Source organism: Lynx canadensis, chromosome B2 (genome assembly GCF_007474595.2).
Source record: "Lynx canadensis isolate LIC74 chromosome B2, mLynCan4.pri.v2, whole genome shotgun sequence".
Classification (NCBI taxonomy): Eukaryota; Metazoa; Chordata; class Mammalia; order Carnivora; family Felidae; genus Lynx; species Lynx canadensis.
This window is the reverse complement of record NC_044307.1, coordinates 37004390-37016479: the sequence shown is the minus strand read 5'-3', so window position 1 is coordinate 37016479 and position 12090 is coordinate 37004390. Positions and strand designations below refer to the sequence as shown.

The window sequence follows — 12090 nt, the reverse complement described above, 5'->3', positions numbered from 1 at the left end:
AAGACAGAACAGCAGCCGGAAGCCACTGTGCGCCCACCGTGTGCCAAACACCGTCGCCCCATTGAACCCTTCCGACCAGTTCACCGCCATTGCATGTGGAGACCCAGAGGTCAGCCTGCGATCCGCTCACGTGCGTGATCTCCAGCTTGGCATCATGGTACCAGCACATAAATGAGGTCTGAAACTCGAGGACCCAGGCGACAGGGATTAGTCAGTGCCCCAGCCTCTCGGTCAGAAAGTTCCTCACTGTGCCCTTGGGTGGAAGGAGCACAGACAGCCATTAAATCTGGCTTCTGTTGACTCTACACCTGGTGGCACTGGAATGTGGACAGATTGCCTCTCTTTCTGCCTCAGTGTCTCACCTCAGAAATGGGATTGCAGTTGGCTGCCTCGGTACCTAACAGATTGCTGGCAACCAAATGTGATAGATCATGATCGTGAAGCACTTTGTGACCACGCAGTGGTCTGCAGACAGAGGACAGCTCCTGGCCTACTTTTTCACTCCTAAACAGACCACCTACCATATGCCAGCCCCAGGCGCCTGATTGCATGCGCCTGACAGTACTTAATCCTTCGTCAAGCAGCAGCTTTAGAGAGACTGTTCTCGAGCTCTTGTTTTTCTGGCTTGTTTAATTACCACTATGGCAACAACATCATTTTCTTCCTTTTTTTTTTTTTTTTTAACTTCATATATATAGTATTTCAGCCTCATTATGGGTTAAATTGAATGTTATGGGTGGGTCTGGAAACCCAACCAAAATTTATAACTTTATTTCTCTGGAAAAATTGCTTCCAAGCTTCAAACAACCAATTACAAGGGAAGCGTTGGAACACCACCAGTTTGTGAGTTGGGACCAATGCACTGTTGACATTGTTCTCTCCATAGTTCACAGAAGGATAGCTGATCTCCCCAGAGAGATCAGGAAGCCCATAAGGGCCAGCACTACGTCTTTGTGGATCCCCTGGAACGCTCAGGTGCCAGGCTCAAGAGTATATTCAAGAAATGCTTGCATAATTCCTCCAAAGCCCAGCCACCTTGACTGCCTCCAAGAAATGGGTGCTGATGGGGTGCCATGGGTACCCCTGGGAACCTCTGCAGTAGTCAGTAAATCACATAGTAACAAACTTGGTGACTCCCAGATGAGGCCCAGGAAAGCAGTGTGTCCTGTCCAGACTCTTTTGGCTGAATAGTAATTTAGTAGTAATAACAATACCATCTCCAGTAGTAATAACAGTACCATTTTTAGTGCTTTAGTACTTAGCATATGGTTCTAGATGTTTTATACTTGTTAATATATTTAATCTTTACCCAAAAAAGCTAGATATTTTTATTATCTTCATTTTACAGATGAGGAGCCTGAAGCCCAGAGAGGTTAAGCAGCTTGCCTAAGGTCACAGAGCTGGTAAAAGTGCAAAACTGAGATTCTGACCCAGAGCCCATGTTGTCAACCAGTGTGCCGTACCACCTCTAGTTCATGAAGGGCCAGGATCAAAGCCTCCTGTCTTGACTGTCACCCCCCTTGCCCTGCCCCGTTCCCCCCACTAGAAATATCTTGCATAATAGTATAGCGTTGGCATGTTCACTTGCTTCATGTCACGTGATCTGTATTAAAACCTTGAGTAGTAGGCAGGACAGGTACTTTTCAAAAATGCTTACCTCTACATTCTACCGAATTCAGACAGTGCAGAAAAGTACAAAAGTATAGTAAATTTCTCTGGGAATTCTTTCATCCAAAGCTAAAATCCTGATCAACATTTTGACAAACATTCTTTCCGACCTCCCTCTGAACACATCTGTGTGTAGATACATATTTACACTCCCCGGTCCTCCGGAGCGCACTCCAGGTGAGGTTACTTCTGTAACCGGGGGAGCCTGTTCTTGAGCCTGCTGCTCAAGGCGGGGAGTGGTTCCTGTGGTCGAGAGCCCCTCCTGCGAGTAACAGCTTGGGACTTCAGTCCAGGGTAGGGCTTTCTGTCTTAGTGTAAGTGCTCGAAGCAGAGACCACATGTGCTTTGACACCCTTTGCTCCTGTGCAGACACTTCCTCCGTCACCCAGTCATGGCCATGAGCCAAACTGGGTGCCGCGCCCCTAAGACTCCGTTGCCTCCCTGGGCATGCTGCCTGCTAAGGAAGGGACTCAGGGTACTTGGCAAGGAGGGATATTTTATACAGCTGTCAGTAAAGCTCAATAAATATGGCAGTGGAGCCTCGTGTGGACTGAGTGATGGCTGTAGTTTCCTGGCGCTGTGAGATCGCGGCTCAGGCAGCCGTCCTCCAGTTGCACGGTGATTGCATACACAGCCCCAACGTGACAAGGACTTCCGGGGCCACCTTATCATGTCCCCATCGAGCAGCATTTAAAGTTGTTTGCAGGAAGTTGAGGGGAAATGGGATCTGATACTTGGGTAGGGAGAGATGCTCATTACCTCACCCTAACCAGCATCCCTTCCTCCTGATATTTTGTTTTAGGGTCGGTATCCAGTTTTGCTGAAAATGAAATCATCTTGCAACTCTCAGGCTGTGTTAGTGAAAATGAACTCTAATGTGATTAGATATTAATGCGGTGTAATGGAGGATTGGTATTAAATTGAGGCCTTCTGATCTTATTACTCCACAAATGCTCCCTCCCGCTTGGGCTGCTGCCCTGCCAGCCCTGCTTCCCCAGGCACAGGCAGGGGGCACACGCGCCCAAGCCGTGAGCCCGCTGCCCAGGGAGCCCGGCTCTGCCCAAGGCAACTCCCGTGAGATCTCCCTCCCTTCACTGCCTTGGGCTCCCAGCCCTGTTGTGAGAGGAGGACAGGTGGAACCTCAGGAGGCATCATTTGGATCCCCCAGCACTCTCAGGGCCACAAGCATGTTGTTAAAGACCGTGAGCCAAGTTTTACCTCTATGTCCAGAAGCACTTAAGGATTTTTTTGACAGGCATGCAGCTAGAAATCTAAGAACACAGTCTGCACCTCCTCCACACCCAGCCCCTCTCCACTCCAGTCATTTTTCTGAAACCGATTGGAAGATAATAGTTGTCAGTGGCTGCTGTCACTTGTCCTGGCTCTGTCTCCCTTTCCTGGAGGGCTGGTCTGAGAAGCAGGCAGTGGCCCAGACTCAGTGTGTGCTTCCCTTAGGAACAGGGATGGGCCTCTGCTGCCCCACGCAGCGTGGACCCCTCGCTTCCTCTGACCTGCCAGAGGAAGGATGCCAGTCCGTCAGTCACACAGCTCACCTCAGAAGTGACAGGTTTGCCTGTGGGAGCCCAGGCCCGGGGTTGAAGCCCCACAGGGCCTCCCTCTGTAGCCCTGGCCCCAGCCCACGGGCTGCATCCCATCCAGCAGACTCCCCAGGGGAGCCACGTGGGTGTGGGAGCAAAACACCCCCCCCCCCCCACCGAGGACATGGGCCAAGAGTGCAGTCTCTGGGGATGATCAGATGGCATCACCTTCACATATGAATGATAGCATTTTTGCAAAGAGAATGATTTTTCTTATGCTGTTTCCAGAAAACTGCTTTCAGAGGCACAGACTTTGCACACAGGATGGTAACGACTTTTTAATGACCTGAAGGGGCCTGGGTGTCCGGGCAGCAGTGAATCAATCTCAGTGGGAGGCTCACAGTGAGAGAGAAGATGGAACACCTGAAACCAAAGGGGGAAAAAAACAAACCACAAATACATATATTTTCTTTGGTAGCATTGCTTGGTAATTAGACAATTACAGGAAACAGCTTCCCAGCAGCTGGCATCTCCACTGTGTGAGCGGAGGAGGGATGGCAACAACTGTGAACTCCTCACATTTATTACAGAAAATATTATTGGAGTTTACAGTCGTGGGTGCCGAGCTCTCCTCCAGTGCATTCTGATGAGCTGTGAGCCTTAAACCAAGAGCAGAGCTCCTCCTCTCGGGGTTGCTTCAGAGCCTGCCTGGCTGGGCTTTAAAGCAGCTGTCTTTGAGCCCGCCCAGAGACTGGCAGGTCCTGAGAATAAGCCCTTGGGGGGATGCCTTTGGAAGCAGGAAAGGGGGGGAGGTGGAGGCCTGTGGAGAAACTGCCTCTTCTTCCCCAGGTGCCACCACTTGCACTCATGGCAGTGAGTGAGCCCCTCCTCCCCCTCTCCCTGCCCCTGCCCTGCTCAGTCCACATTCCTGCCCAGGTTCAAAACTCTCCTCCCAGAACCCACCACACCTCTCAGGCGCACGCCCATTCAGCCAACAGGCCCGTTTCACAGATGAGGAAATGTGTTTTGTGAACTCTCACTGACCTTGATCACTTTTCGGCCTCACAACTGTTCCCTCGTGAACTTGGTCTGTACTTTGTGTGTGTTGATGGGGGAGCTTTATGTGAGTCCCAGGTTGCCTTCACAGAAGGTAGGGACACTACATACTCACTGCCTTCCTCCGGCACACATGAGGGAGAGCCCTGTTCCCATTCCCCTTCCCCACCCCCCGCCCCTGCCACCTCACAGGCCTCCTGAGGATAGAGGACAGGCACCCTCCTTCCTCAGCACCTGGCTCCCCCTGCCTGCCGACAGGGTTAACCGTACAGTCTAACCAGGCAAATGGTTGTGCTTCCTCTCACAGGTCCTGGCAATCTGTAACTTTTGAAAGACAGCCTGCCTCCTTCATCCGAATCGTGGGAACACACAACACAGCAAATGAGGTAAGGGTCTCCTTTCATGAAAGACGCTGTGCTGTTTCATGATGTCCAGGTAAATGCTACATCCCGAGTTAAGTGGGACTGTTTGTTCTCCCCGCTAATGGCCTGTTGTTCAGACAGCTCGGTACAGAAGAAAGTCCTGCTCCTGCACAGTGGGGATATCATTATCATTTCTAGATGTCTCTTCACTGGGAAATGAGAGCCAACTCCTATGGCTTTGCTTACTCCCACCAGCCTCCCTATGGAATCGGCAACCACAGAGACCTTGAGAGGTCAAACAACCCTGTCCTCAAGTCTTCTGCCCTCCCAGACGACAGCTATTTCAGAGGTCCCTCAGTGCTCTGAACATGGTGTTTAAGGGACCCCGGCCCCACGGGACCACCGTGGAAGACAGTTGCTGGTTTTCTCTGCCTGTCTATTCTGTCCTGGGCCAGACTGCACATAAATGTTTGTGAGTGGGCCTGTTCCTCCACTGGTGTCCAGGTCTGGATCGTCCCAGCAGATCATGTTGTTTGTAGACGTCCCTTCATTTTTGGATTTAACGGGGGGAGAGTGGGCAGGTTGTTTCCCTCCATTTTGGGTACCCACAGTCAGGGCAGCAGTCAGGTGATGGGTCTGAGCCTCAAACCGCCAGGCTGTTTTCTCGGGAATGTAAATGGCCCCAGAAAAATGCACTGGATCCCTTGGATCAGGAAAGAGAAGACAGTGCCCTTGGTGAACAGAGAAACCAGGACACTTGAGTGTGAGGGAGGGCATGATTCATAATCACACTAGGACAGCAACTGTAAACCAGACATGAGCCAGGCACGCCTGGACTGTCATCCCCTCGACAATATGGATTTCCAGTGAGCTCACAGGGGCACCTGCGGATTCAGTCACACCATTTAAGATGTGAATAGTGTCAGTCAACTGTAAGTTCATTACTTACCTTTTCTGTTCTTTGGGTGTTGAGTGAGCACTAGTGGCCACTCTGTTGACTTCATCTGCTTATTATACCCTTGCTTTTTATACAGTCATGAGTGTTGAGTGTGAACCTCTGAAGGACTGCTAGTTAAAGGCAGGAATCATGGGGTGCCTGAATGGCTCGGTTGGTTGAGTGTCCAACTCTTGGTTTTGGCTCAGGTCATGATCTCATAGTCCAGTGGGTTGGAGCCCCACGTCGGGCTCCATGCTTCAGCATGGAGCCTGCTTGGTATTCTCTGCTCCTCCCCCCACTCTCGTTTGTGTGTGTGCATGCTCTCTCTGTCTCTCTCTCTCTCTCTCTTTCTTTCTCAAAATAAATAAACTTAAAAAAAGACAGGAATCATAAGGAACAGGAAAGCTGGAACTCAAGAGGAAATGAAAGGCATCAAAATAGTAACCATTCTGTAGTTTTCACCTCAACATGGTATTTCTCAGCTCTACACAAGACTGGCTTCATGGGCATGTGACCAGGGCAGTTGCGTGAGGCTCCACACCCAGAAGGGGACTCTGTGCTTGGGGTTTATGTTCTCCAGCACCATCTTGAATTCTTCACAATTTTACCTGTGAATTTGTTTTCATAATGGGAGCCCCATGGGGAAGTGGGGCACTCACCAGGGGCCGGGAGCCTCAGTTTACACACAGGCCCACCTCTGCCCCCTCTCACCTTCCCAGGACAGGTTCTCAGCCACCCACTGACCCCTGGTACCTAGACCTGCCCAGCCTCCCCCTCCTAGCCTGACCCATGCCTCCCACCACACTCCACTCCCCTTGGAGGCCCAGCGTGTTTGCAGGGAGGGTCAGGGTCTGGTGTGACTCTCACCTGAGTCACGGGATTGGGCCCCAGGCGCCTATGTGGGTCTGCCCCGGCCTCGGAGTCCCTTTGCCCAAGGGATTGCAACATTAAGTAGCAAAAGAAAACCCTGTGTCCGGTCAAGAGAGGAACTGTGGGAGAAAACATAAAGCTTTATTCCTGCTTTTTTGAACAGAAGGCTCTACATTTTCATTTTGTGCTGAGCCCTGCACATTACATAGCTGCCCCTGGGTTCGTGCATTGTGGTTGTCAAATCAGAATTCTCCAGAGCATACCAGGGTGTTTCTGGTACTTCAACTCACATTCTCCAAACTGAAAATATTGTGATAATTTATACTCATTTTGCCTTTTTATTCATTTGCATTTGCATTTTATTCATTTAGAACAGTGTGCCTACAGTGTGCTTCTTAGAGAGCAGAGCTTATAAACAGTAGTCTGAAACTTTCTCTCTTACCTCTTCGTTTCTAACCAAACCTGAAAATTATAAAAGTAAACAAATTGATATTTGTTACGGCACAAAATTAAAGAACTCTAAATATCAGGTCATAAAAGCACTTTTTTTTTTTTTGATGAGGTAACAAAAGTAAATTTGAATCTGAATCAATGTATATTTGAGGCCCAAACCAAATACCCTATTTTTTAAAATTTTTTTCTAATCTTTTTAAAAAATTGTAATTTCAGTAAAGTTAACATACAGTGTTATTATTAGTTTTAAGTGTACAATATAGTGATTCAACCATCCCATACATTACTCAGCATATTTTTTAAATTTTGCCAATAAATCCCAATTTTTTTGCCACTTATACTTACATTAAGTTATGTGTTTTTTATTTACCAAGTTGGAAAACAATTTAAATTTATCTTCACATAATATATCAAGCTAAAGTTGAATATTTTTCATGTGGAGTCACTTCTCATATAATACATCCCCAAAAAACAAACCAGTTCTGTCTTTAATCCCTACATGGGACTCTGCAGTCTAGTATTCCAGCAGAAGGAATTCTAGGTCAGAGAAGGCCAGGGAGCACTGGGATGTATCTAGGAGGGTCTCCCGGCACTCAGCCCCAACACTGTCACCTACCTCAGTAACCAAATGAGGAATAATTTCCCATTACAGAACCCTAAAGTTGGAGTGCAAGACCTTCTCTTCCCCAATGAGTTTCCAGAACTGTCTATGCAGGGAACTCCAAGTACACTCACCAGCCCGTCTGTACAGGTTGACTAATTAACCGGTGATCTGTTGCATCTGGCTGAGCAGCAACTTGCCAGGCTGCCTGACTGAGTCAGTTATTGTTCAGGGAAAAAAGCCTCAATGTGGTGTTGCCAACTGGGAAACATCTGAAATCATAACATGAATAATGAATGGGATCATAAGGCAACACCCACAAACTGTCTTTCTCAGAGCACGCAAGAAGACGCAAAAGTGCTGAATCTCCCTGAGTGTCAAGAATCTAGCACTCTCTCAGGGCCCCTGGGTGGCTCAGTCAGATGAGTGTCCAACTTCGGCTCAGGTCATGATCTCATGGTTCGTGGGTTCAAGCCCCAGGTCAGGCTCTGTGCTGATAGCTCAGAGCCTGGAGCCTTGCTTCAGATTCTGTGTCTCATTCTCTGCCCCCACCCCCTTGCACTCTGTCTCTCTCTCTCAAAAATAAATATTAACCAAAAGAAATTTTTTTCTTTAAAGAATATGGCAGCTCTCAAAGCATTCTCTCCTACAGCATACTAGTTTTGGAAAAAGTATCACCTATCTTAGAGAACAGTGGGAATGTGTCTAAGTTGGGGTGGTGATGTTCAGAGGTGTGAGAGACAAGGCTGTAGTATGGGAAGACGGGTGACTAAGGTTGGTGGGGCAGGACTCCTGGGGAAGGCAGCCCGGGAGGAGAGCCGTGATGGCACAGACAGCCAGGGAAAGGAGGCTGGGGGCAGAGTCAGGAAACCAGGATGGCAGGGAGATGGGGTCCAGGGTAAGCCCATCTCTAGTCCCATGGAAGCCAGAAATCTGCCATCAGGATATTGGGGTCTGGGCCCCTCTGTCTCACAGTTGAGGGTGGTATAGGGAGAAGCAGAACTTCCTCAGCCTGTCACTGCTTGTTTGCCAAATGACACCTGTGGCCTTCATTTAGTCAGAAGCAGGACCTTTAGATACTGAATGTTACCAAGCCACAGGTTTTGTGCTAATTTCAAGAAGCGTAGATGGGATTGGTTTTGAGCATGTGTGGGTAACAGAGAAATGTGGGTAACTGCCACATCTCCCAGGGAAGACTGTTTTCTGCAGGTGCTGTCCCCTCCAGGGAGAAGGTCTGACAGGGGATGGCAGGGAAGGCCCAGCTCAGAGGTTCCTCTGACTTGAACCCTCCTGGGGGGCGCGGGCGGTCTGTTTTGGTGGCAGGTGGAAAGTGGCCCGCACAGTGTGTCAGTGGCTGGGGCTACTAGCAGCTTGCGGCTGTGGTGCTGGCACCTACCCCGACCCCGGATCCCGGCTGCTGCTGGAACAGCAGAGGCCTCTGAGCTGAAACAGCCTGGGATTTCCTGCCCAGCGTGGGTGTGCGTCCCACCCCAACCAGCCAGGCCTTCCTGCACTCGAGGTCCGCCTGCGACCGCTGCATGTTAATTTCCCCACTTCCCTGCGATCGGGCTCTCAGGTGACAGCAGCCTCAGCCACTGTGGAGGTTCAGATTTCTTGATCACCTGTCTTGGCACGCTTCTGATTTCCTGCAGCATTTCATCCCTTTCCTCTGGGAAGTGTGTGTCTGCTGCTGGCATCTGTCTCTCATCTATCCTTTGTGAGCACCGCAGCAATGAATTCATTTCATCTTTTAGCTACGTTTATGACTTCTGTCAATAAATTTCCCTAACGCTTACCTTACAGACTCCACCGCTGCCTCATGTGACCTCCCGCTCCTCGTGTACTTGGCATCATCCTTGTCACTTATCTTCGCTTCTTATGCTTCCTCTCCCTCCCCGCCAGCGTGTGCTCTCTCATCCCCTGCTCTGCAGTCTCCCTGTGCTTGGCGTGTTTCCCACACGGCTCGCGTTTCTCCCCTTTACCCTCGGTTGCCTTTCTTGCATGTCTTCTCTGCCCACTCGCAGGGTTTCCTTTGTCTTCTTGTCACGCTTGGCACTAGATGGCAGACACGCGTCTTTTAGCACGCACGCCCTCTCATCCTGCTCTCCTTCAGTTGTTTCCATTTGTCTGATTCTCCCCAGGGCCAGTGGTCCGAAAGGTCCTCCTGGGCTGTTTCCTCAGTCACGTTATGGTGGTCTCAGCCGCCAGTCTGGCAGTCGTGAGGTCGTTCCCGCGCGGTTGCCCATCTTCCTCAACTGCTAATCAACTCTGCGTGTTCAGGAGGCAGGTACTGCTCAGCTTTCTGAGGCTCTCTTGTCTGGAAACGGTTGCAACCCGGGCCTTGTCAACAACACCACAAACGTCACGGCAGATCTCCAGTTTCAGCTCTGGAGACCGTGGAGGAGCCCTGCTGCTTTTGAAGCAGCACCTCGCGTGGACCCCTTCGTTTCCATTTCATTAATTATCTTAGCAGGACCACAGAGGGACACGCCTCCATCCTCAGAGGCCAGACGAGGTCCAGACGAGAGCTGTCTGCAAATCTGTCCGTGTATTAAAGGAAGTAGAAGTGGTACCTGTTTCTTCTTATGGCTTGGATGGGAACCTGGGTTTGAGAGCACGTTCTGGAGCGATTTTTCAGTAGGCAGAGAGCTCAGGGGCACAGATGGCCCCTGGGGGCTCAAAAAGACTATAGAGAAAACTATCTGCAATATAGAAAGACTGGGGTCCCGCTCCCAAGAAGCCACATGCAAACCTTTGCCAAGTCAACAGAAGCTGAGGATAGGGCTGATGGTCCATAGGCTGCTCTCAGGGTCCCACTTCACCTATTGTGTGTGTGCAGCTGAGGAAAGAGGCTGTGTCATATTTATCTTTGTATCCCAGGCACCTCGCATGGGCCTGGTGCGCATCAGCATAGAGTACCTGTTGGCTGAGCGAGTGAAGGAATTGTTCAGTCTCCCTTGTGCATCAGTCAGCCACGTAAAGGGTTCAGTAATACAGGTTCTCACCATCAAGAGACTGTGGTGGTCTAAGGCAGACTTTCTGTAGTCACAATGAAGAGTTTCTTAAACCAGTCACTTTTGTAAGTGGAAAGGTAAATAAGCCACATACCTCAGCATGTCCTAGTTCAATACCCTTTATAATGATTATTCTTATTATAAATTATAAAACAGGAGCTCATGTGTACTGAGCACTTAGTGTGTGGCAGGCTCTATTCCAAACCCTTTAGGTTTATTACACTATCTAACCGTCATATGGAAGTAGATTCTACTCTCATTCACTTTTTAAAAATGAGGTAGCTCAGGGGAACCTGGGTGGCTGTCAGTTAAGCATCCAACTTCGGCTCAGGTCACGATCTCATGGTTCGTGGGTTCGAGCCCCACGTCGGGTTCTGTGCTGACAGCTCAGAGCCTGGAGCCTGCTTCAGATTCTGTGTCTCCCTCTCTCTCTGGCCCTCCCCTGTTCGTGCTCTCTCTCTCAAAAATAAATACATATTAAAAAATAATAATAAAATATTTTTTTAAAAGTGAATTAGCTCAGTACCAAGTGTTGGCAAAGATGAGGAGCAGTGGGCAGCTCACATCCAGCGCTGTGAGAGTATGACCTGCTGTAGTTGCCGAAGAGGATGGTTTGGTAAGATCTACTGAAGTTGAGCATCTGCATGCCTGCCCTAAGACTAAGCATCTCACACTCGTGTGTGTTTTCTAAAGAAGCTCTTCTGCAAGAATGAAAATGTTCACGGCAGCACCGTTCGTCCATACCAGACCGAAGTGGGACACCACCCAGTCATCTGTCCAGGGAGATGGATAAGCCAAGCCTAGTACATCATCCAGGGGGCTGTGATCTACATGATGAATATCACAGCATGCCAAGGGAAAGAAGTCAGATACAAAAGAATACGTAAATTAGGATTATGTTCTTAAAACTTCAAGAACAGGTAAAAGTAACCTATCACATTTGAAGATGTGGACACAGGTGGTGAAACTTAAAAAAAAAAAAAAAGCAAAGGAATTATTATTATTATTAAAACCAGAATTGTGGCTTCCTCAGGGTGGGGAGGCTTGGATCAGGAAGGGCCGGCCATGTGGAGGGACCAAGGTACACCAGCAATGTTCCTGGGTTCTTGAAAGTTTGCGTGGCTTTCATTACATAGTTATTCAACAAGCTATACATTTGCATTTGCATGTACTCTTTGGTGCATGGTTTTCACAGCCAAAATGTTTCAAGCAAAAAGGAAAATTTGATGAGGAAACTAAAGCCGAGTGATGTTAAGTGACTTGCTGTGTCATGCTGCTGGTGAGTGACAGAGTGAGGATTTGAATCCAGGTAATTGGTCTTTTTTTTTTTTTTTTTTTTTTTTTAAGTCTGTTTTTGAGAGAGAGAGGGAGCGCGTGAATGCACAGAGAGGGAGGGGCAGGGAGAGAGAGAGAATCCCAAGCAGGCCTCACACTGTCAGCTCAGAGCCTGACACAGGGCCCAAACTCACAAACTGTGAGATCGTGACCTGAGCCGAGATTAAGAGTCGGACGCTTAACTGACTGAGGCACCCAAGGTGTCCCTGAATCCGGGTAATTGGTCTCTCAAAACATCCAGGCTGCTCTGTCTCCC

The 12090-nt window shown here is 49.1% G+C and overlaps 1 protein-coding gene across 2 annotated transcripts in view; it reads left to right on the top strand.

Moving 5' to 3' along the window:
• Positions 1-12090, top strand: part of BTBD9 (BTB domain containing 9) — a 414698-nt gene that overhangs the window by 386024 nt on the left and 16584 nt on the right. For both annotated transcript variants that reach the window (XM_030315420.1, XM_030315421.1), the window contains exon 10: positions 4570-4648. In XM_030315420.1, coding sequence (XP_030171280.1) covers positions 4570-4648 — 79 coding nt within the window. The remainder of the gene's footprint in view (positions 1-4569; positions 4649-12090) is intronic.